At 39.0% G+C, this 26511-nt stretch overlaps 1 protein-coding gene across 3 annotated transcripts in view; it reads left to right on the top strand.

The window, feature by feature from the left end:
* osbpl6 (oxysterol binding protein like 6) overlaps positions 1 to 26511 on the top strand; it is a 121911-nt gene that overhangs the window by 71879 nt on the left and 23521 nt on the right. For 2 of the 3 annotated variants that reach the window (XM_002935685.5, XM_031892959.1), the window contains 11 exons: positions 3564 to 3686; positions 4485 to 4538; positions 5493 to 5606; positions 7301 to 7471; positions 15251 to 15383; positions 17020 to 17123; positions 19846 to 19938; positions 21401 to 21566; positions 23392 to 23522; positions 24480 to 24587; positions 25297 to 25434. In XM_002935685.5, coding sequence (XP_002935731.2) covers positions 3564 to 3686; positions 4485 to 4538; positions 5493 to 5606; positions 7301 to 7471; positions 15251 to 15383; positions 17020 to 17123; positions 19846 to 19938; positions 21401 to 21566; positions 23392 to 23522; positions 24480 to 24587; positions 25297 to 25434 — 1335 coding nt within the window. The remainder of the gene's footprint in view (positions 1 to 3563; positions 3687 to 4484; positions 4539 to 5492; positions 5607 to 7300; positions 7472 to 15250; positions 15384 to 17019; positions 17124 to 19845; positions 19939 to 21400; positions 21567 to 23391; positions 23523 to 24479; positions 24588 to 25296; positions 25435 to 26511) is intronic. The other variant, XM_004917740.4, reaches the window with a different exon arrangement.

Below are 26511 nucleotides of genomic sequence, written 5' to 3'. Positions count from 1 at the left end.
TGATTTTTACCTTTTTCTCTGTAATAATAAAACAGTACCTTAAACTTGGAGGTAACGTAGCTGCATAAAGCCATATTGGAGGCAAAACAATACTATTGCAATTGCAACTTTTTTACAGAGTATGTGTAGAGCATTCTCAAAATTCAACTATATGTGAACCTTTCCTTCATAGGTACAATATATATATATATTTATACACACACACACAAACATATATACATACATACATTTTTTAGCCACTGTACATCACCTCTTAGTACATGAAGTGTGGGAAAAAGGTGCTAAACACATTTTTAGAAGATGGACTTCCTTTGTGCGCAATCAGCTGAGAATTGTACTTGCTACATCAAGCAGATCCGACTGGTTTAGTTTTTCTGGCTAATAAAACATTTACACTTTCTATTGGCAGGCATAGTTGAAGTGGTTTTCCCAACGAGCGCAGTTAATGTATTGATTTTCTTGTATGGGCAGAAATCCATCAATCAGAAAGGCATCGATCGATAAACCCATTCCATTCCCAGGAATGTTGTACGACAGCGTTTAATGAACTGACAGATAAAGTAAATAAGCATTCATTGTATTGTAAACCCTTTCTGTAATCAAGCAAAGGAATCATAAATGCTTTTGATAAAAGTTGTGACAAATAACATTTCCCAAATCATTGCTTTTCATGGACGTTATATGTTTTCTTAAAATTAAAGAAATTAAAGTTGATAGGTGGAATTGCATGTAGGATTTTACCTCTACGTTATTGGTTGTCATATGTAGTTTTTGTAATCAGAAATGGTAACATGGCTGAAGGATAAAATACGGGTCATTTTTTTGCTTCTATGTCTTTATAATTAAAGATGTACATTCACCATAACCTTATTTCTCTATAAGGGCAACTATTTATTATTTTTTGTTTGTTAGGCCCACTTCATGATCCCCCTCACACTTCACATGATCTACACTGCCTAAAAAGAAACTTGTACTTCCCTGCTGAATTGCAGAGCTGTACAGTGGGGTTAGCAGCTGCCATGTTTAGCACATCACTTCCGGTCCAGGGTCTGTTATATGGTATATTTCTCAGTGGCAAGGGTAGCCAGTTGACTTCCAGTGTGTATGACCCTAGAATGCAAATATTTTTAGAAGAAAGATTCTGTAAAAGGATAAATGGTACCTTTCTAGATATTGTTTGAGTACACATCCCAGTGTGCTTGGAGAGCTAAAGATTATAGTTTGACAACAGTTGACTGTGATAGGCATAAGCAGTTTTGTTGCTTCACCTATTGCAGAGCTCAAACTCCTTACATCACTCAGCAAGCTTAACTGCCAGGTTTGGGCAGGGAGCAGAACAGCACCTATAATGCCAAATGTTATTAGCCCCAGCTGCAGTCTATTTTGGGACTGGGGAATAATGGAGGTGTTAGGAGGCAGTATTCCATCTCTGCATTTACAATTAGCAGGTAGTAGAAGTAGAAGGACAATAGGAAGAATAATAGCCATGAGTCAGTCTATTTTTGTTCCACTAAATAAATTATTAAAAGCTTCATCTTTGTCATTGCAGAGAAAGATACCGAGAAGGCTATTAACTCTCTCTTGCCAAACAAAACACCTCGTCCAGATGGCATTTAGCAGACTTGTTATTAGAAATTTTCTGTGAACAACAGGTTTTCCTACATTGCTTTCTTTATTCTTTAATGCCACACTAGCCCATTCCAGTCCTATTTTACATCTAGTAACATTTCCTATTTGAGTGAAGTGGAGAAGTTCAAGGGTGGCATGGTGTAAATGAACTACATCTTGGGGATTGAGACTCCCTATTATATCCACTGGTGGTCAGATAGAACAGATTTTATCTGTTGGACTCCAACCATTTCTTGGTAATATTCTTAACAATTTGAATTTGATTCATGTAAAGCTATGATTAAATATCCAGAATGTATTCTTATTCCATGCCTCTCATCTTATGCTTGCTTCCTTAGCTCAGTACATCTACAATTTCATTTTCGTAGCTTAATTTTATGATCTTTCTGTTGATTTTCCTCCTGCCCAAGCACTTCACTTCTATAAAAGACCTTTATACAAACCAGTCCTGCCAAAGCTCTTGAAAGAGGACTATGATAAGGCCAACCGTATAACAGATGTCACAGATCTGCTTTCTTTCCTTAACATTAGAGTTGTATTTTTTAAAGTCCCGTATCACCTACCTAGGAATGCTGACATTCTATAAGCAGTAGATAGTTTGTGCCATTAGAGTCGTAATTCACATTATTTTTCACCATATGGGTTTAATGTACTAATTTATAAAAGTGGAGGTTGTTGTTGATCATGAAGTTCTATCCAGCCCAGATTCACATTTAGTTTTATGTTTACCTCTTCTTCTGAATCTGCTTGATTTTGATTAGGAGGATTTGATTTTTTCATCAGATTGAGAACCGCATTGGCTCATTGATGCGGTCCTCGCTCCAACAGCTTGTCATTGTAATTTTGAATATCATCCTGATATTGCCCACCTTAGGTGGGTATATCGGGGAAAGATACACTTGTTTGGCAATCTCACCAAATGAGCAGATCTTATAATGTATGGACACCTTAAAGCTGCTCTCAAGCATAACAACAGAAATATAATTCGAGCCAAACAAGGAGTTTTGTGCCATGTAAAGTTAGTGGAAGTATGCAGTCTAAATAGTTACATATTTCTTTGGTGTTTTTTTTTATTTGCACTAATGGGCCAGGTATATTGTCATATTTTAATTATGAATTTAGAACTGTTTCTTTTTTTTTTTTTGTTTTTTTGTCTTACCATTTAGATGCATAGACAAATCTTTCTGACTGTAAACCTAACATGCCAGCCCCATTTTAAACTTTTTCATGCTGGCTGTCTCTGTTACTTCGTAGTTTTTGTAACTCTGTCATGAATGAAGGTTTATAACTCATTTAGTATGGACCCAAAAGCATTGTCTTGTTAAAGAGGAATAAAACCTACCAACCCCCTTTTAACTAGTAGCTTCCTGAACAGGTCTTCCTGTCCACTTCTCAATTTCTCCAACCTGGCTGTTGGGCCATTGCAGATGAGCACAGCATGCTTGTTGGCAGTATGTATTGCCACTCCAAATCTAGTGGCCAGGCTCCCTGGGGGGCGTTGTGGAGCAAGTGCACAATAAGCCAGGAAGAGCGTATTAACAAAACTTGTTATATGTTGCTGTATCTCTAAAAACAGCACTGAAGCCTTTCTGTAATGCTGGGAACCTTTCTATTATGATGAGCATTTCAGTCATTTTTAATGGTTGACTTCATGTCCTATTGTTACTTGGTCTTTTCAGTGTAACCCTTCTACCAGCAAATGATATGATTTAAGACCATGGAGGCTGTGCATTGTATCTCTCACCTGTTATTAGCAGTTCTCTGAGCAACCTCCAGTATGACCTCCCTGTTATCCACTCTCTGTAGAAGCGCAGTGCTGTAGCTTAAGTCTGGTCACTGATCCCAAAGTGTGATCTCATTTCAGTGTATTCACTACTTCTTACCATTTCATGCTGTATTGCTCTTCATGAATGTATGAATGTTTTTTTTTTCAGGAAGCTGACAGTTGGGAAATCATAGAGGGACTGAAGATAGGACAGTCAAGTGTCCAAAAACCAGAGAAACATGAAGGTTTTATGTTAAAGAAAAGAAAATGGCCTTTAAAAGGCTGGCACAAGGTATTATGGCTACAAAATTCTTGCATGTTTGTCAATAGAAAACTAAACCCTAAAAATGAATATAGCTAGAAATGTCATATTTTAATATACTGAACTTACTGTACCAGCCTAAAGTTTCAGCATCTCTGTAGTGGTAATGATCCTGGACTTCAAACATGTCACCGGGGGTCACAATCTTGGAAAGTGTCTGCGACACATACATGCTCGGCTGTTGGGAAGCTAAGCTTAGGGGTTGTTGCAAATTACCCAGCAGAAAATGAGATTGGCTTGTAATATAAACTGATCCTACATGGCTGTATGATGCTAATTGCACTGGTTTCTGAGGTGCCATGTATTATTTTTCTGTATTAATTGCTAGTCAGCCTTGTATTGGGACTTTCATATTCTATACTTACAATATATTGTGAGTGGGTCCCGCAGTTGCTGCACAGAGCATGTACAGTGAATCTGTGGGGGAGCAGATCTTCCCTGCTAAAGGACTGTGGGTGCATTGGGCTGGTACAGAACCCTCAAACATAATGTGTAACATTTCTAGCCTACTTAAGTTAAGCTTTAGTTCTCCTTCAAGGGAACATTTATCTCTAAAATACACTTTGCAGATGTTAGTACGTTTATCCTTGCCTTTCTATTTTGCTTTACTAGAAAATGTGAAACGCAAATGACATCTGTTTTTTTGGGTTGGGTGATCTGAGCAACGACAAATAACACTGATTATGAATGGGGTGGTTAATTGCCATTAATATTTTTCTTGTTTCCAAAAAACTAATAACTAATAAATATTTATTTTATATATTCTAGAGATTTTTTGTCCTGGATAACGGTATATTGAAGTATTCCAAATCACCAATTGATGTAAGTACAGATTACAGTTCTTTTTAGAAGAGTGATCTAGATTTTTGCTCATCATTCGGAAAGCTTTATATAATCTATCCCAGCAGAGAAGGCTGCCCAGCTATTAAACCTAATCAGAGCATGGGCAGTAACTGTTATGAAACGAATATGGTGGGAACTGAGTTATTTTAATTATGTGTGCATACTCAGAATTCACCCATAAATGAAGACATCCCTTTCCCCAAACCCAAACTGTCCAAGGCCTTGTGTGTTTTCCCATCGAGATACATTCTGTGACCACTGATAATTTTAGGAGAACTTTTTGCTGTCCACAGACGTTCTGAACTTCTGCACCAAATAGCTTCCCATAGGCTATGCATTTCGACCTGAACTCGCTAGACCTGAACAAGCTAGAACCTAAATTGGTCTTCCTGGTCTGCCAACTGATTGGCCCACTGGAAGCTGCTTTTTTTGTCTTCAGAAGGAATCAAGCCTTGTTCTAAATTTACATCTGGGGCTGATCTCTTTCAGTGTTCAGTAGGGTTGCTATCTGCACCCTCACCATCATCCCCCCATACTGTTAACCCTGTCTGGTAGAATTAGTGGTGTTCACAGGCCATGTATCACAGGAACAATGAAAAGAGGCCATGAGTTGCTCAGATAGTGAGCATACCAAAAAAACATATTTACCTTTTGTTTGAGCCCTAGGCAGGTGTCTCTGATGAATATCCTTGGTTTTGGCTTTGTGTAATAGGGGTTGGAAAATTTCCCTCAGTTCTAGTAACCTAAAATAACCAAAAAACAGGTCACATTTACCATCATGCTGTTTGAAAGCAAACATCCGATTGGTTGCTATGGGCTATTAGAACTGGAGCAAACGGTGTAATTCTTGCCTGTTGTTGCCAAACAGATTTTCACTCATCAGGGGGCCTTGCTATAGTCAATCATTTTTTTCATTCTTACTTCTGTTTTCAGACACAGAAGGGTAAGTTACATGGAAGTATAGATGTTGGCCTGTCTGTGATGTCAATCAAGAAGAAGGCTCGGAGAATAGATTTGGACACAGAGGAGAATATTTATCATCTGAAGGTGAGTTTCACGTACACACATATTCTGCAGCCAAGAAATCTCAGATCCATGTAGTCATCTGGAATAAAACTATTGGCATGAAAAATGCATCTAACATTTTGGAGATTGAAGCTTTCCTGTGTGAAATATGTAAATAATTTAAACCAGCCAATGGATAATACTTCATTGAACACATAATATTATGTTGCCTTGAATCAACGAGACTCATATCATTGTATCTCGGAAAAAATACAGTACTGTAAAATAATATCTTCCGATGATAAAAAAAATCCTTTAAAAAAAGAAGAAAACCCACTAGGAACAGAACATACAGATCATTACATTACACACCTTTTAGGTTGCAGGTTAAAATATAGTTCTGGGAAAAAGGGGTTAACCATTTAAAGCATAAATAGGAGATTCAAGCCCACCCCCCCCCCCCCCAAAAAGAAAATCTACACTCAAGGACAATGTGGTTTAGGCATGTAGTACCTAGGTACTAAATTACCAATAGCATCCATGGGGGAATTTAAATGAAGGCTAGGAACCAGCATCAAAGAATTTCCATACAGCATAGAGGATAGAGGTATTATACATAAGTTGACACTGCTTTTATGTTGCTATTTGTTCTGGGGTTACTATTATAGTTTAATTTAACTTAGTTATCATTAAACTGAAACTGCCATGTGTTCTAGGGACACTATATATGGAATTGCCCCTGTATTTATTCTGGGATGTATGGATATTGGCACTGTATTGATCTTATTGTGTGTTCTGGGGTTTTACATATGGGGGGGTTGTGGTGGCATTTCCACTGAATTTCTCATACCATATGTTCTGGGGTATTAGACGTGTAGCTGACATTTTGGTTTCTGGGGGTATCAGTGTTGGTGCATTTTAGCACCTTCTTTAGTATATCAAAAGAAACACAGGATTTCTTGTCTCGTTTTTTGTAAACATGTTCTTTGGTATCAGACTTCCTCTCTCGGAAAAATTGTTCATTCCTGGGGCCAGAATCTGCACTGCTTTCTCCTCTCTCCCTTCTCCTGCTCCCCCCTCCCATAAGAATTCATAAAACTCACTCCCTACCAGCCTCTAGAGCTGTAACAGGAAACTATGAAGACCAAGCTAAAATGGCAGCTGCTATCTTAAACAAACAGAGAAAGCTTCTAGGGCTTTTACTCATATATAGTTAAGCTTTCCGCAGAATAAATATATCATTCTAGGTGGCACTGATGTGGCAGTTGGCAGTAAAATGCCAAAATGACTTTCCTTCTCCTTTAAAGTTTAAAATCAAATACATGTTTTCCAAAGTAAAATGCATAAAGATAGCATAGTAAAACTAGGCACAGATCTATGTGTGTTACCTCTCCCAGTGAGTATTCATTAAAGAAATTACAAGTTGTAAGAGTTGTGTGGTTTTTGGGAAGTTTTTGGTAGCTGCCATGTATGTCTCTTCCTTTCACTGGCTCTCTGGCGACAGTCAGTGCCCAGGAAGCACAAAACAGTTCAGCATATTTATTGCCACTAATTATTTTGATAGAATGTTGAAGTTTTTTTAAATTGTGCTTGTTAGCTTCATACATATTATTTCAGAAAATGCTGAAATAGAAAGAATAAATGCTCCCGAAACTGAAGCTTTCATGCTAAAGATTTAAAGCAAAGTTTGTATGCAGTATTGGTTCATGGCAGACTCAACATTTTGTTTCCTTTAGGTAAAATCTCCGGATACGTTTGACGCCTGGGTATCAAAATTGCGCCATCACAGACTGTACCGTCAGAATGAAATAGTGAGGTCACCTCGAGATGCCAGTCTCCATATGTTTCCATCAACATCAACTACAGAGTCCTCACCAGCAGCAAATGTCACAGTGCCAGAGGGAAAGGTATCCATAGCACTACACTTCAGAATACATACATAGTTGTATAATGCATTGTTTTATGTTTTTTTCAAATAGTCTGTTTAACTTGTGTAAGTATCTATAATGAGAACTTTATATCGGGTTAGTATGTCACCGTTTGTATGACAGGCAATATCAACATTTGAGTTCTGGATAAGGAACAAAAAAGAAGAAGAAATTAGGGTGATGCTTTCTCCCAGTGTATTTTGTTTTATGCATTCACGATGATCTCAAAATCTTAATTGATCAGGAGGAGAAATAAAGCCTGAAACATACCCCAGCACCACCAGGGACTCAAGAGTCCTGCAGCAGGGTTGGTGGGTGCCATCTTGTGCTGCTTAAGGTCTTTCTCATTGTGATCAGCACACAGGAGCATGAGCAGTGAAGCTAATATGGACCTTGCTTCAATTGAGAATTCTTCTTGTTGGTCATCACAGTTAAGAAAACCCAAAGTGGCATGATATGCTTGCCATCCTGCTGCGCTATTCTCTATTTTTTAGCCAAGAAAAAGTTTAGCTGCTGTTTTGTGAGTCCCTAATGGCATATATTTTCTCAGCCTGCTCCAGGGCCAAGAAGACGCACATGTCTAGGACACAGCAAGCTGGGGGCATTAGGCACGGGGGGAGAGCAGGGTGATCGAGGGCTTCCCCGATTGGCACTTCTGCACATTACATTGGCTCAGCACGCCCCTTCCTCCTGATCATATAATTGAGCTTTGCGGGGGTGCCCAAAGGCGGGGTCTTGCCTTGGGTGCCCCTTACCCAGGCCTGTTCCAAGCACGTGGGTGCATTCCCATATCTGGAGTTGTGTCGCCATATGCTATCTTCTCTGCTGTATCAAGTTTGTAGATTTACTAACTAATTATTTTAAGGCCATAATATCAATATTGATATGTTTGGTTTAAATTCAGTTGTAGGTTGTACTACCTTCATCCATGAAACAGTAAATGGCTTTGCTCATTTAGTGTGGTTTTCAGTTAATTTTTTATGCAGGGGTTGCATTTATTTGCTGTTTTGAACAAACCACAAATGAGAAACAAATAACTACATTAGCACACATTTTCACTTTTATTGGTGATGCATTAAAAAACTCATCTGTGACTTTTAAAGGGCTGATTTATTAATGGCAGTGAAGGGTGCAAAGATAGGTGCAAATACCCTGCCCTGCAGGTTGCAACCTAGGCACATCTTAGGGCTGTACTCTGAATGTGGCAGTGCTGTCATGAGGGTTGTCTTGGGTCGTTATTAAGACATTGTTGGACTGGACCTCCAAGCTCCCACCAAAGAACATCCAGGGTCCAACAATTTGATGTCAGAGAAAGTTCCAATGTGCATAGAGGTTATATAGGCTTATGGTGAAAATAAGAGAGGATTTAGGAATTATGGGAATTGTCCCAGACTTGTGCCCCACTAGGGCTAGACATCCCCTAGTAGATATCTTCTGGTACTCTGGCAGGCCATTCTGACCCTATCTGGAAATAAGTATAATGACGTGCAGGGATAAAGGCCCTGGAGGGTTTGTTTGTCACAGTCCTTCTGTGTGTGTACTGTATATCATAATTTTCACTTTGAGTTCATATATAATGCATGTATGTACAAACAAACAGCTCCACTAAGAATTAATTGTGACATATGAGCTGAACAAGTTATGACTGCAGACTCTGTGTTTCAGGGGGATAATTCTGGCTTTCAAAGGACAATTCCTGGATGCTGATATGAGCAGGGGGGTCAAATATGCACAGTATAGGGCAGCTAAAAATATTTTGCTATGTACATTGCAGCTGTGCCATTGGCTGGGGCAGTAAAAAAGAATTCAGATATACTGTAAGCTTTAGAGGCTGGTGAGGGGATTGGTTAATTAAAGCTAAGGGTTATAAAGTTTTGATTTCTTGGTAGGATCAGGGCATATGATCCATTTGGGAATACATTATTTAAGACAGTGCTGGAGTATATGTTATTAGTGCTGGAGCTTGGGGCCAGACAGAGATGTTACAAAGCGTTTTTTAAAGAAATGTCAGAATAATGATGACAGATCATTGAGTGCTTTGTGAATGAATGAAAGCTCAGCCCTGTGTTACAGCGCATGCAGTGGGACCAGCGTGGGTCTAGCAATGAGAATCAGTCATGTGTGGCCACATTGCATCACTGGGATGGTTTAGGAATGTTCTCTGCAGAGAAAAAAATCTGCACCGCAGTCTAATGATAGAACTGTCCTCTCTAATGTGTCTATTGTTCCCATCTCAATGCTTTGCAGCACAGAGCATATCACTCACTGAGGCCGCAGAGTTTGTTTGGCCCCTTGGAGATTCCAGCTTGTGACTGGCAGTCAGTGTTCCCATATATCAGCATGGAGAATGATGCTCTGTATAACAGTAATACAGTCTTACTGATATAAATGCATTCTTTTTAATTCAAGGTTTAGATCCCATTTAAAGAAGTGAGGATAGTATTTAGGATTGGAGCACTACAGGCACAACAGCCCACATTATTTCATATTGTACACTTCATTTTTGGGCTGACGACAGTCATGATTCAAGTCACCACTACAATTTGAACAATTTATAGTGCACAACAGGGCTTATTCATGTACAATCTGCCCCACTTTTGTACCTTTAGCATAGGAAATAAATATTTGTACCTGACTATAAATGGAGCACAGTTTAAGAAGTAGGACAGAAGGCTCTGAACTTTGTGCTGGATATGGCAGCGAATGCACAATTGGTGCAAGGAGAAGAGTGCAATTTTACACTCTTCAGTGCACCAACACTTGTGCCTGTCATAGATAAGGTATGTTTGCATGGTGGTACAAGCTGGCAGAAATTATGGTCATCACCCCTGAAAGAAAGTGTGTGCACTTGTTTTGAGCCTCTATTCTAACTTGCATGGACAGCCATTGATACATTATTTTTAGCAATTCATTCTTCTGAACAGAACAACTGTCATACACTTTTACTGACTTTTACAGCATTTCCCGTTATACACTGTGCCAAAGGTAACAAGAGAATATAGTCATTAGCCTACATTGATCTTTGTTCATTGAGGAGGAGGTAAGGCTAATGCCAAATGAAGCTGATTTTCAGCCAGTTGCTAAACGTAGGCCCAGAATTAGCCCTTGTGTTGGCATCAGCGTTTCCGTGTGCCTTCACTTGGAGCCATTGTGTCAGCCCGGGTACAGGCACACAAGGCAGATTTCAGTGCCAGAACACATGAGTATGCATTTAGGAGCCAAAATCCACTCTGTTTGCCTGCACATGGTCCAACGCATTGGCCCCAGGTACAGGCACAGGGAAAGGGTGATTTCAGAGTAGAGGTGGATTATAGGCCTGCATTTATCAATAAACCCTTAGGGTGATGGCATACAGGTTTGCCTAACGTAGGAGTGGATTCTAGGCCTAATTCCATCCATAGAATCTAAGGGCGATGGCATACAGGTTTGCCTATGGTTTGCCTAGCATAGGGGTGGAGTCTAGGCCTGCGTTTATCCATAGGCCAAGAATCAGCCCAGTCTGGCATTAGCCTAAGTGTCATGTCACATGGTAAAATTTGTTACCAATGGTTAAGTCTGCACTCTTGGGGGCATCAATCTCCCAAAAATGCCAACCCCTTTACTAATATGATAATCAGCACAAATAAATTACATTACTCATTGTGGAAAATGCAAAGTAATTTTCCCCTGCAATTTACCTGCAGCACTTCTCTGCGGTAGCACAGCTTTGACCATTGGCAAGCCTTTATGCTATCACCCTTAGAGCCTCATACACTATTTTGGGAAATGACTGCACTGTTCTCCAACAATGGGCCAAATTCAATTTGACGACAAAAGCTCAACTTCTAATATAATGTCAGATTTTCCGAATGAGACAGATGCAGTTCAATGTGGAAAACGTATCTTACTGCCTATTACATTGAAGTCTGGGGGGGAAAAACATTGTCCAGAATTAGGGCTGTCCTTAAACTGAATCTCACCCATAAGTTTCATGTGATAAACCATCAAATAACATTTTCTCAAACTTAATGTCCTTTCTGGGGCTTTGCGTCAGTGGGATTTATCGATTAGTTACCCTCAGATGTTATCAATATGAAAAGTGATCCCAAAATAAACGAAAGGGAAAGTTCAGCCTTAAAGCCATTTTTTGCATTTGGACCACTATGAATAAAAGCATTACATTTACGTGGCGTAGCCGCCTTCTCTTCTGAAGCTCCATGTTAGGAAATGAGATTACAGCCATGGACCTGAGCCACATTTTAATCTTGGAAGGAGTCTAGACTTTATATAGTAACCAATTCCCCAGAGACAGCCTGTGACTCATATTGGTAATAAATTTATAAATGATTAATTCTGCTTTGCTTCTCAGTGATTTCTAGTCTATAATGTTTTATTCTTACTTGCAGGGGCTTAAAAGAAAACTACACATTTCATCAATATAAATTTGAATAAAAGCATGATATGTCCCTCTTGTGTTACTTTATAAGGGTAGACGTTACCAAGGAGTCCTTGTACCATACTGTGAGGTTTATATGGACTGATGTTCTTTATAAGTCATCAAGAAGTTCCACATGTCTATAGGCTGAGTAGTTTTCTACAGGTCACAGGACTCCAAGGTGACTTTTAATATCCTCATATTTGACAATAGGGTCAGTATTGGGGGGTAGAGGAGGTACTGTCATGCTGGCCTAGTGAAATTTAAGTCTGAATGGGGGTCAGCCACACAAAGTATAAGTGTGGACTGTAGTCAGCTGTCCTCACCCTGCCTTCAGCCTGCATCCTCTAAATCCCACAATCCCTTGCAAAAGTTGTATGTATAACTTTATTTATAAAGAGCCACAAGAGTACGCTATACAATCTTAAGTTATGTCAATAAGGAAAGGAACATCACAGTGCAATGCATTGTGGGTTATGTAGTTCCTGCATGCTGTCTGTAAGCTGTGGAGAAGTTGTTACAATTTGTAACAATGTTTTAGTCCCTCCTCCCTTTCCAGGATTTCAAATGATGCAGCATTTCAGCATAAAAAGGGTATTTATTTATACTTTTTAAATGAATAGATAAGATATATTAGGGCTTTCTGTGTTGTGTAGGGCTCATTAATAAATTTTGGTTGGAAGGCAGAGTTCCTCTTTAAGGTTTTTGAAGTTACATTGGCAATGTTGTGCTGCTATCTTGCATTGATCTATCAATAAAACTGCAAATGATAGGTGCCATCCTCGTGTGATTGGAAATTATTAGGGAAAAGGGCTGTGCAATGCTACCATAATACATTTTTCATTTACCTGGGAATCATGCCCATGGGAATCTTAGGGCTGAGTATTCCAAGAGAACACCAACATCCAGTTCTTTTCATATTCTGCAAGCACTGAATCATACATTGAATCAACACAGACATCCCTGACTTGTCCAGATCCTTCCATACACATCCCACAAACATTGACCGAGCTGTGACCCAGTTGGAGCCATGGGGTTTGATCACCACAAATTTCCCTGAGAAGGTTTCACATGTTCAGAATGCCTCAGGTTATATTGTTATAGTTAAAGATTAAAGGGAAAAAGTAAATACATTGATCTTTTTAATTAAAGTTTTGTTTTTAAAAACAAGAACACAAGTATAAATCATATATGAAGTACTTTAGGCTCATTGAACGTTTTGGTGCACAATGCTACATTCTACAAGGACCCTTACAGAGACGCTAATGATTTTTGAATGCACATAACCATTAAGCATTGACATATCAGCATTCTGCCAAGTGTATATAGCACAACAAATAAGCACTCATCTCAGATCTCTCAATAACTACTGTCAAGCTGAGATTCTAGGTGTAGGAGAAAAAAAATAGATTTTCTTCCCAAATTTCACCCTAATTAGCCTTCAGGTTGAGACCCCCTTGTCACCGCTTCAGTGCTCCCCAGGGAGTAGAAAAACCCTACAGGATAACTTTAGAAACATCATGTTATTCTAAGTCCTTGTACAGCAAGCTTCATTAGAAACACTTTTGGGGTTATGTATGTTGTAATAAAAGGGGCAAACTTTGCTACAGGTCTAGTCACCTATTTCAGCCATTGAGAAGGTAGCATGTTTAAAAGGTTGCTATAGGTTGTTGCACCTTGGCTAAACTATGTGCCATTTATTACATATGGGGGTATGTACATTAGTGCAACTAATGGGGGATTTAGGGATAACATTTCCTCCTTCTCTACCTTCTTCTTTAAGTTCTGTCAGAAGGAAGGAGAAAGGTGGCAGTTCATAACTGGGAGTGCTTTTGCTATAAGGCAAGTTAAGAAACTTGTCACAGGCTGCAGTGCCTGGAAGGATGGCAAAAGTTGTGCCTGGTAACTTTAAGAGATGAATTTCTGCTTTGAAAAACTGAATTTAAAGTCTTTTAGTGCAGACAGCCCATTTACACTCAGCACAAGTGATACTGCACTGAAATAAGGTATGGGCTTGGGGTGAGGGAGGCATCGAGAAGGCCACCTCAGCAGGGGCGCTGCTGCCATTAGGCATGTTGAGAAACTCAGGCCTCAGTGTTCCAGGGGCATCAAAAAGCCACTCCTCGTAACTATAACAGCTGAATTTCCGTTTTTTACGGAGAGTGCAATTGTGCTTTCTAAACTAGCCATGCAGCAACTCGCTTAAAATTACAAAAATGCTTTTTTCATTTTTTTCCCATTCCCACTGTGGTCGTTATATGTCAATTATATGTCTTTTTGGAGTATTTTCATTTCTTTTGAATAATATAAATAATATTATTTAAAGAGCAGTTGAGGTATAAAATACTATAACTCAGTTTTATTTTGTCATGATTGGTCTCCTGCTGTTTGGCTTATATAAAACTAACCTAAGAAAAGATAAGAAAGATTTCAACCATGTACATCTATAAGTAAAAATTGCTACACATTGTAGCTGAGCCCTTTACCTACATCAGTGCTGTTCAACCAAGTTTACCAGATTAGATATGTCCCCAAAACTGCCCAAATCATCAATAGCCTTGTGTGGCAACATCATTTTAACAATTTGTTGGCCCCTGGATATATAACAGATACTTACCCCACTATATAGGAAATATAAATATATATAGACAGAGCCCTCTGTTATTGTAGATTATGTACCGTATCAACTGTATGGGTCTAAATTCTAAGCTTAAACATGACACATATCTATGCGTGTAGTACAGGTATGGGACCTGTTATCCAGAATGCTTGGGACATGGGCTTTTCCGGATAAGGGGTCTCTACTAAAATCATTTAAACATTAAATAAACCCAATAGGATTATTTTGCCTCAAATAATAATTCATTGTATCTTAGTTGGGATTAAGTACAAGGTACTGTTTTATTATTACAGAGAAAGAGGAAATCATTTTTAAAAGTGTGCATTATTTGTTTAAAATGAAGTCAATGGGAGATGGCCTCCCCGTAATTCGGGGCTTTTCTGGATAACAGGTTTCAGGGCAATGGATCTTATACCTGTAATAAAACAATTTCATGTTTAAATAGGTATTTTTCTTTCATAGAAAAGAACTGATAGTTAAAATGCATTTTTATCTACTGTATTAAAACAGTGGTAATTTATTATTAATATGTTTTATAATTAGGAATGCACCGAACACACTTTTTTGGGTTCGGCCGAAACCAAATCCTTCAAAAAAAAGCCTGGATACCGAATCTGGGATTCGGTGCATCCCTATTTATAAAATTCCTAATCCTATTATTTGCAGTCGAATTATAGTACAGTTATACAGTACTTTTGTACATTTTCTTTCCATTCTTACGCAGGTACCGCAGAATAACTTTTTGTGGCAATCCCCCATCCCGTGCAGTAACAGCCTACCCGCAACATGTACCACAGGCCAGAGCAAGGTTGCGGCATGGTTACTGGACTCAGAAGAGATGGATAAATGTGCAGAGGGTATGTATTCCTAGACCTGACAAGTGAATCTAGCAGAACCCAGAAATACCTCCATTACCAGAATTAAAACTTCTAAGAAATAAATGAGATGATGACATATAAGCTGACAGATAACTGGAGCTGAAAAGAACCTCATTATTACGATACAGATGGATGCTTCATCTTTGTATAGCTTCTGCACTGATCAAGTAACTGGTTATATTGAAATTAAAGTACTTTCATCTAGTTTTAAAGATATAACAGCAAAAATCTGTTACTGATTGAAGTTACTGATCCACACTAGATGCACTAGACAGCTATAATTGTGTTTACAATGAAAAAAGGTAGATGTCACATTATGTCCGGTCTCTCTAAAACAGTATGACCAACCAATGGCTTGTGAGCAACATGTTGATCACCACCCCTTTGATGTTGCTCCCAGTGACCACAAAGTAGATGCCTATTTCTACATTTTTGGCTTAGAGGCATGCAGAGCCTCCTGCAGGCTAACAGTCACATGGGGCTACCAAATAGCCAATCACAGTCTTTTTTCATACTTGAAACTTTTCATACTTGTGACTCACTAACACTTTTCACATCTGAGTATGGCTCAGGACTTAAAAAAGATTGGGGATCCCTGGTTGAAAACATGGACACCAACATTCAGTAGGAACACTGAAAAGCTTATGTAGTACATTTTGTAATAACATAATCTGGCTAAAAGTAAAGCTTTATATGGAATATATGTATCCAAATTATGCAGAAGGAAATTGTTTCCACAGTTTTACTGGGGGGTGGCAAATGTTAGGCACACCCAGTGATTGTAATCACTTACTTTATACCCCGGCTTGGTGCTCCTGTTAGGAGAAAACCACACCAGCCTGGGGTAGGTGCGAATGAGCGATCCTCTTCCTCCTGTCTTCTTTCTTTGCAATCCTGGGGCCGACACATGAGCAGTAGAGTGAAGAAGTCTTCTTTTTTTTAAAGTTCAGCTTTTCACTCTACTGCGCAGGCACAAACAGGTTGAAGACAGAAGAAGGAAGAGGAAACACTCGCAGGTACCCGGGGCTGGTGCAGTTTTTTCCTAACAGGGGTATAAAGTAAGCAATTACAATCACTAAGGGGCACCTAACATTTTGGCACCCTACAGTGATAGTACCGTTCCTTCTCCTTTAAAAAGTAGATCTTAACAGCATATGCAGTCATAATTAATGAGACACTAGAATGCAACCTGTTTCTCGCAGAACTCACAGAACAATGATCGGGCAGTCATATTGCTCAGCTGCAGCCCAAGCACATCATAGATGTTTCTGTATTAGCCCACACCATTTCTTATGAAGAACGCTGCTTCAGATGTTTAGGTCTTTAAGCCAAATCTCAAATCTTCCTCCTGGACTGGATACCATCTGGCAAGATTCAGCCTGGCCAGCAAATGATTTGTAAAAGACCACATAAACAGCATCTGTACTTTTCTTTGCACCTCCAACAGTTGCATTAATCTCCATAATTATACGTATTTTAAATTGTAATTCACTTTTGAGAAATACATTTAATTGATCATCATGATTTCAAAAATGAGCTTTGTTTAAGGTTGATTGTTATAAATTACATGCACTGAGACAGTTTTACTAATTCTGTTTTTGTTTTTTTCCTTTAGATCTGGCCCAATGCCAGTCCAACTTAATAGAACTCAGCAAACTTCTCCACAACCTGGAATTGCTGCAGAGAACCCAGTCAGCACCAAATTTCATTGACATGCAGGTATAACCAAACCTAATAAACTCATAATGCATAATAGTCTGTGTTTATAAAGTTTTTGGGGAAAAGGGGAAAAAAGTGTTCTTGAAAAACATTCAATGCTTCAAGGGTGAATTAATTTCTGCACAATACAAATCACATTTCTGGTTATAATTAGATCCTGACCTACATCATTACGATTTGAGTACTAAAAAGTATGTATGTATGTATATCTTTATTTATAAAGCGCTACTTATGTACGCAGGGCTGTACAATAGAATACATTAATACAAACGGGATTATTAAGATAATAATAGATAAATACAAAGTATAACAATAAATACAGATAGATACAAGATAAATACAGTTGCAATAACTTAAGAGTCAAAGACACAAGAGGATGGAGGTCCCTGCCCCGTAGAGCTTACAATCTATATAAAAAGTGTGGCGGCATTTATTTGGAAGTAATGTTTTTTTTAAAGTCTGTAAGGTTTTTATTATCAGCCTGCTGGTTGACTTCTTTCTGATGTAGTTTTGTTCATTTCAAAAGGCATTGAGCAAAATATAGTTATATAAACCTTAATATGCACTTATGTTCACAGAAATGACAGATGTGTAATAATGTTATTAGCCACAATCCTACAAATACTGTTGTGTTCATACACTATTTTGCAAAGCTACAATGCTCCTATTATAAGGATATTATATTAATATTGAATATGTGACATGTCACCTGGGAACATTTTAGGGACATGCACAGTATTGCCAAAACATATATATTCCTGCAAAAAATGGATTCCATGGGAGGTGTATGCTCATGTTAGCATTTTCTAATGGCAAGGAGGGTTGCCTTGTCCTGTAAATACTGCGATGTGCCCTACATGTGACTGAGATTTTATATAATCTTTATTCATTGTTGGATCCTTTTGTTCAGTTCTTAGTACAGATTGTTCCCTGGGGGCCTGTGGGTTTGACTTGCCTTGCTTTTATTTCAGAGGACTGACTGCACAGTGGAGCTACATTGTTCTTATTTTCATTACAAAATTAAAGTAGTAAAGAAGAACAGTAAAAACACTAAGTTTACCCAGCATTTTGGATAAGTGATTTAGCTTTACTGATATATAATCTACATAAAGAATGAGCTTTAAGCAACACTGTCACCTTTGCAAAGGACGTACATTGTTTAGTGGTGTTGCTAGGTTCTACCAATATTCCACGCACCCTGAAAACAGATTTCTGTTTATTCTGAGCAAATCCTTATTGACTGTTATCCAGGTGTTAACAAATAACAGTAATCATGAACAATGTCAGACTGGGATGCCAGGCGCCCACCAGAAAACCTTAGACCGTGGGCCCACTCTCCAAACTATTATTCATTCATTTCTTACTCAGTCTCTATATTTTCCTAGGTTTTTTTTATCTTTACAGACTATAATCTACATATGCTTTGTCCCCATAGAAAAATAAGTAATGACCATGAATTAGGCCAAATGGCTAGAAGCAGCACAAGCCACTGACACCAGGGCCCACCGGGAATTTTCGTGGTATCCCTGTGGGCCAGGGTAAACACTGATCATAAATTAAAAAGGAAGGTTGTGTTTTCAAATGTCCTTTGCATATTTAATGGACTTCCAAAAATGCATTTTCAGTCTATATTACTAAGCTTGGAGTGCCCTCCCCCAAGCGTGCACAATTATTAGTTTATTAGTCACAGGGCCCCCTTGGTCATGGGTTCTGTGGAGTAAAAGACCAGTGAATAAAGACCCTCCATACCAGAAGATTTATGGTGAGAAGAGTAAACTTTCCATTCAGTGACAAAAAAGGGCTACATAATGGATTCCCAAACTGTGGGAATCAAAACAGTTGGGGGGGGGGGGGGGTGGCGGCACAGTGCTGGAACTAGGGGTAAGCAGGGGTACTGCAAAGGTTGGACTGAAGCCAAAATGTTTGGAATTCTCCAGGCTCAATGATTGTTTTTACACTGCTGCCATATTACCCTTCCCATCATTCATTATCATATCATTTATTTTTTAATCCAGCGTATAGTGCTGATCACAAATAGTCTCCTGATGCAAGTGCTTGTCAAATGAGCACTAAAGGTTGTGATCTTGCAAACTCTTTGTGCTCATGTACCTGCATTCAGGGCATTAATAAATAACACCTATATATGGGGTGAAGTTTGCTTCACTTCTTATCATCTATAGCAACCAATCAGAAGGCAGAATTTACCTGTTTAAAAACAAGCATTCCTTTGGTTGCTGTGGGTAACTACTCCTGGACAAATGTTCTGAAGGGACCTGGATTAGATTGATTTTGCAGGTTCTGAATCCTTTCCTTAATAAATGCTAAAATTATTATGGATTGATTTGAGCTGATTGGTCCATAATGTGTAGCAGTTGGATTCACTGGGAAGTGCCTAATATATTAGCACCCCAAGTGCATCAGACTTTCTTGTTCTTTAAAAAGGAACAGTTATTTGGGTCATTGAGGTTCTGTTGCAGCTTTATATTAAAGCTTTGTGTCACTGTCATGCACACTGTTGGTTATTTCTATGCTTTGCATGCACATAGATGTCTTGTTATTGTCACTCCTTTATTGATTGTTTTCCTGTCTAGTTTGGAGAACCAAGCAGACCTGTCACATTGTGCACTCACATCCCCTGCTTACTAATGTACTGTCTGTGTGGCCTGTCTTTTCTTGTGTCTTTAATAGCATTCTGTTCCTCTTAACTGTTTGTGCAATATAGGCTAACTGTGTAGATATATCAAAGAAAGACAAGCGAGCGTCGAGGAGGTGGAGAACAAAAAGTGTCAGCAAAGATGCAAAAATACAACTTCAGGTACACTGATAATCTCTCATAAATCCACTTCCAAGTGTAATCTGTGTTGGCTCCATAGTGCAAAAGGAACCAGACTAGCTATGAGCTGTGCCTGCCCAGGATAGTCACCTGGATTCAGATATGTCACAATCATGTTAATCATATATTTCTTTATGAAAGCTTCCAAGGGGAATAGGGGCTGATGGTTGGTTAAAACAAAACTATGCTATATAAAGTGTGGAGGGTGGTACTCAGTGGCTGGCCTGCAGCTGTATACTGCCCCGAGCAACCCCACAGCCTTGGTGTGGCCTTAAAGAACTTTGCACAGCCGTGGCAAATGCAATACATGGAATTCTTTTGAAAAGTGTGGTGCTATGGAAAAACAGCAATAAAGTATCAATTTGCAAAATATCAATTCTGCTCCTCCATTCTAAAATACAGTAGCTCCAGTGTGGATAAATATAAAACTGTACCTAAATGGCAACTTTTAGTTTAAGGCACTGGATAGGAAAATGGCTCATAGTAATGAATTAGCAGTTGCCATTTGAGTACAGAGAATTAAAAATGGATGCATTTGATCGGTACATACCGGTCGATCACATTAAAACCAAATATTGTTTGTATCCCCATAAAAGTTGGACTGTGGATCAATGTCTTTACCTGTAAATTTGGGTTTCTAATTGACCAGAGATAACTCATTTGGCATGCTGCAAATTTAGAAACCAGAATCCTAATGATTTTCGGTGATGGTATAATTTTCAGTCTAGTACCCCGAAGAAGATGTTTGCTTTAAAGCAGTTTTATTGGTTGCTGGATTTTGCAGGTTTCTGCAGAAGAATTCAGTTCATTCTACTCTAATTCTATGTCAGAAAGTCATTGTAACAATGAACTGTGTGTGATAACAAATAAAACATGAGTTAGTTTTGTTAGTTAGTTAGTTGTAAGTTAGTTTTGCCATTGGTACTACAAAGACTGCATTATGCCAACAAAACAAAATAACTGGCACTTAAAGTTTGAGTTAACGTCGCTTTTCATTATTCCTGTGCGTGTGTCATCGTCACCTGTGTCTTTGTTGAAGTAACTACATTATGTGTTCTACAAATGCTTTTCCCCAGTGTTGCTAATCCCTGATGCATGTTTACTCTCTGTCCTCCTACTGTATCCAAACACAATCACCTTAGTTATCCCTAAAACAAACTAATTGTAGGTGCTACATTTGCTTATTGCAACCAATCAGCACAGCCTAGAAAATGAAGGCCAAGAACAGGTTGGTTGCTATTGGCAACTGTACTTGGCAATTTGTACTTATGTTCCTAAATAAGTCCCCGGAATGCTTGCATATACCGCTGTACTTATATATTTGTGCTATAAAGCTCCTGTGTCCATGAAGCAGGCTACCCAACCTGCAGTTTCTGTAATGCTTAATATTTGACACAATATTAACTGGTTAGAGCATAATAATGCTGCTTTCTGTATTTACTAGGTTCCTCACAGTGCTTCAATGTCTCCAGTGCGTCTGCATGCCTCCAACCCAAACCTCTACGCAGATGTAGAGTTCCAGAATCCTCCAAGTCATGTCGTTGATGCCATGGAATTCGCATCTGATTACACAAAACTGCAGGAAGAATTTTGCCTCATTGCTCAAAAAGGTACAGTTAAAGGACCACTGGAACCAACAGAAGGTCCATGTATATTGTGTGTTGTTGTTGTATAGTTCTTTTGGTAACTATAAATAGAATGAAACCTGGAAAAAACAGTGTTTCTCCCACTTTTTCAGTTCAAGGCCTGCTTGAAGGGCTAGCCTTTAGTCATTGCCTCCCCTTAGCCCACAACAGGGTTAGAGATTTAGGAATACATTGGTGTATCAGTCACTTAACCATAGATCCAACATATCTGGGTGGGCTTACAGATCTAGGAGAACATATAGTATTTTCCCCTAAATCCCACCTTAAATGGCCTTTAGGGTACATGAGTCTCACAGTTTGAGAAGCAATACTTTCATCCCGTTTGCTGCAAGTAATGATTCAGATGGCAAACATTAGCTCACATCTTCTTAAGAATAACGAAAACAAAGGACTATAAGAAAGAAAATGTAGAGAAAGAGTACAGAAAACAAAAAGTTTGAAGCCTTATGGCAGTGATCCCCAACCAGTGGCTTGTGAGCAACATGTTGCTTCCCAACCCCTTGGATATTGCTCTCAGTGACCTCAAAGCAAGTGCCTATTTTTGAATTCCTGGCTTGGAGGCAAATCTTGGTTGCATAATAACCAGGGGTACTGCAAAGCAGAGCCTTCCTTAGGCTGCCATTCCACAGAGAGGCCACCAAATAACCAATCACAGCCCTTATTGGAACATTTTTTATGCCTGCGTTGTTCTCCAAATCCTCTCACAGTTGAATGTGGCTCACCAGTAAAAACGTTTGGGGACTCCTGCCTTATGGTATAGAGTGACATGCAGTTGAGGAAGGAAAGAGAAGGAAGGAATTCTGGGACTGAGCTTTCATCAATGAGCCAACTATGTATTGCCTTTGCTGTCTGGCTTAATGGGATACTGACACCAGAAACTAAAATTTATTTTTACATCTATCATACCATTGGCTTTGCCCAAGCTTTAGAATTTTGCAATAAAAGTATTTACCCAATGCATTTACATGATTACCCTTGTTCCTCTATAAATGGTTGACAGGAGATAATAAGGAATTAAGATAATTAATACCTGAATTAATTAAGTTAATGAAGAAGGAAAGGTAAAATCACTGGGTGATGACAAGTTATTAGGCACCCTCTAATGATTCTAGTTACCTGCTATTTCAGGATGTAGCACCAGCACCAACTCTGTTTGCGTCTTTTATTCCCCTAGGTGTCCCCTGCAGCAGTTTTAGGAGAGCATATGCACTCACCCAAGCCCAATGAAGGTCTGGAAGACCAGAAAAAGATGGCTGTGTGGAGCTCAGCAAACTGTAACCTGGGCTGGAGCTCCTCTTCTTCTAACAATGCATACTGTTTTCTGAGTGCCACACCATCTTCCTTCAGTCTTCCGAGTGTCCCCTGTCTGGCTTGGGGAGCTGAGTGGTTAAACAACTAGAATCACAGGGAGTTTGCTTAACAGTTTTACCTTTTCTTCTCCAGCAAGGGCAACAGAACAGAAGGCATATTGATCAGTGCGGGCTGTTAGGGAATGTTGAGAGCTGTAGCCCAGCAGGTGCAGGTGCTACAGGTTAAACATCCCTGAACTGATGGAGGATTTTTCCCCGGCCCCAGTTTTCCAGAATTATCAGGGCCCCTTCTTTTCTAATTCTTGCCCTGGATACCACATTTTTTTTAAGAATACTGTATAAACATAAAATCTTTTTCCAAATTGACCTTTTTATTTAATACAAGAAAAATAATGATAAATGATACATTAATATGGTTAATGCTTTTCTGTTTTTGTAATATTTTGTTGATCCTAACTTCCCTCAATGTTGCTTTTCAGTCCATTCTCTTTTAAAATCTGCCTATAACACGATTGCTATCGAGAAGGAGAAAATGAAGCAGATGGTTTCCGATCAGGATTACAGCGGGCAGAGCACACAGATTGCTCGCCTCAGACAGTCACTCTCTCAGGTATCGATGCTCTTTTAATTCACAAACTAGTTCATGTCATTAGAATGAACCTCATTGTAGGTCAGAGCCAGGATAATGCAGAAAACTCCCCCAATGGAAGGGGGACCCTCTAGTGTGTAGGTGGCACATTCCTGGCAGTGAAGGAACAGCATGGAACATATGAAGCTACTAACCACTACCCTGAGTGCCAGGTGCAACAAAACACATAATTTTCAGTTTAAGGCAGATAAAGCCATACATAAATTAATTGTTTTAAATATTTTTTATGGAATAAGGAAGTGAAGCTGCAGAGAGGTTAAACTTATAATATCCTTTGGCTGTTATTGGCACTGTATGATTCCTGTGCTAGTGGTCTCCCCAAGGCAATTGGATCCACAATATTTTATATAACTCTGCAAGGTGGGCATCAAGGTGGCACCAAAGAAATGTATATTCATTGTGTTTCTGGGTGTTTTAGGGCAATAGGGTTTTACCGTCACCATCAATGTACTCTATGACCCTCCATAGCAGGATTAAAATTCACGTCACCTGTTAAAGTGGCATCATTTCAATTAAAGCTGCAAACCCTGACCCAGACCTACAGTCCATATTTTTAGCCACTTTTTCGCCAGTATAATATATCTTAACTCACAATCAGTTTTCTCTCTGGTTACTAGGGTCTCTGACCCTATAAGTTTTTGTGTTCTTCACAAGCTCTTGGAGAATGTTTCTGGGAAAGATGTATTAAGGCAACTTCTACTTTAAATGCAAATAATCAGAGTTGAAAAGTATTGTACAATTTCATTTGTTACTGTCAACTACAGAGCAATAGCTGTTAAATAGAATATATTTTATGTTAGATAAAATGATAACATGATAATATTTTCTTTATAAGAACTGACTTATTTCAGGATTATTCAGTAAATAACAATCCTAATTGTCCTTCATTCTTTATTAATAACTAATTCCGTTCTGCAGGCACTGAATCATAATTCTGAACTGAGAAGCCGGCTAAACAGAATTCACACAGAGTCAGTTATTTCTGATCAAGTTGTTAGTGTCAACATTATTGCAAGTTCAGATGAGGTAAGTTGTGGGTGGAGCCTGTGGTGTGCAACAGGGCTGGAGCTAGGGGTAGGCAGCAGAAGTATGTGCCTAGGGGAGCAACTATGGGTGGGGGCAATGATCCTAGACACATACCTCAGCTTTAGTGGTGTAACTTGCAGCCCCCCCCCAAATTATATATTTTCCCTCCCCACACAAAGAATCACAGGTGGTGCAAAATCCCCCATAATTTTACATGTTTTGTGGATTACCTGCAACCCCCTCCCAATGAGTGATGAGTTTTGCAAGGGGAGGCAATTAGGGTGCCATAAATTTGAGTAGCCACTTTATAAGAATGGGTTTTCCAAGACTCCAGTAGTCTTGTACTTGTGCTCACCCACTGGCCCTCCACAAACCGTATATCCCAGTTCCTTTGCAAGAACTCACATGACCTGTGTAAGAAATGAAAAAATGTGCACTTTTATTCCTTTTAATTACCTCAACGATCCATCTTGCTCCCTTGACAAATTCTCTAATGAATATAAAGAATACTGCACAGTCACTGAGTAAGGACTCTCTTCTCCAACTTGGTGTCCGTAGAATCGATGTAGCTTTTTTTGGATTTTAATGGCCCCATACTTATGGCATTGACATTTTATTTTCCTTTCCCTCTGACATATTTGATATGACTCTATATAGTAGGAACAAATCTTTCAATGAAAGATAATTCTAGTTTTTGTTTTGGTTGCAGTCTTGTGAGCCAATGCACGTTAGTCTGCCCTTATCACAGCAGGTGTCCAACGAGGGCAGATTGTCTATGTCTGAATCTGTGTCTGAATTCTTTGATGCTCAAGAAGTGCTTCTTTCAGCCAGCTCCTCTGAAAATGAGGTGAGTCTGTGTCCATGTCATTTAGTTCAATTAAGCATTATTTGGCCCATTCAGGCAAGAGTGTTTTTTTAAAAAGAATACTGAAAGGAAGTAAGTTATAAGATGATACTGGGTCTTTTTTGTGTAAGGTACATGTTTTTTTTTGCACTTCATGGTTGCTCCCATATTATTAGTTTTACTTAGACATAAACATAGATATCTCCATAGATCCCAAGAGAGTAGTTCTTCCTAGTTGTGTTGGAATTGTAAGGTGTTATCTTTGCCTATATAAATACAGATAGCACTGGTATAAATACTGTATTAGCTATAATGTTTTGCAACTAAAATGTTAATGAAAATTTCTATTTTATTTTGGATCACCCCTTCACCCCATTCTCATATGCATCATTGCATTGCATCGTCCATTTTACCCCCTTTCCTGCCTTCACCCGCCTGACATTCAATCCATTTTTGCATTTGTCCCTCGTCATACATTTTTCTTCTTCAACTTTCTTGTTCTTTTTATCCCTCCTCCTTTACTTTCCTTAGTATGCAACTTACCCTCATGTTTTTTCCTCAATACCCTTCTCTACTGTATTCTCTATTATTTATCTGTCATCTCCACAAATTCCATTATTTTACTGCTTCAAATACAATTCTCCCCACTTTGACCAACAGATTTCATTCATTCCTCTAAAGCTGGCCATGAACGCACCGATAATATCGTACGAAACCTTGTTTCGTACGATATTCGGTGCGTGTAGGGCAAGTCGGTGAGTCGACCGGTATCGCAGGAGGCTGCTGATATCGGTCGACTCACCGATCGCCCAGGTCAGAAAATTTTGATCGGGCGCCATAGAAGGCGCCTGAGCAAAATCTGCCGTCAGGGCTGAATCAGCAGAAGGAGGTAGAAATGCTATTGTTTCTACCTCCTTATCTGCTGTTTCAGCCCTGACGGTGTGGCGGATCTGACGATATTTCGTGCGACCATCGTCACGTGTGTGGCCACCTTTAGGTTCCATCAAAGCTTTGCCTATCTCTCTTCTCACTGCAGTCCCTTCCTCTTTAAAACCTTCATCCACTCATTCCTTTTTCATT

The sequence above is a fragment of the Xenopus tropicalis genome, chromosome 9 (assembly GCF_000004195.4).
Source record: "Xenopus tropicalis strain Nigerian chromosome 9, UCB_Xtro_10.0, whole genome shotgun sequence".
NCBI classification, from domain to species: Eukaryota; Metazoa; Chordata; class Amphibia; order Anura; family Pipidae; genus Xenopus; species Xenopus tropicalis.
This window is presented reverse-complemented; position numbering and strand designations above follow the sequence as displayed.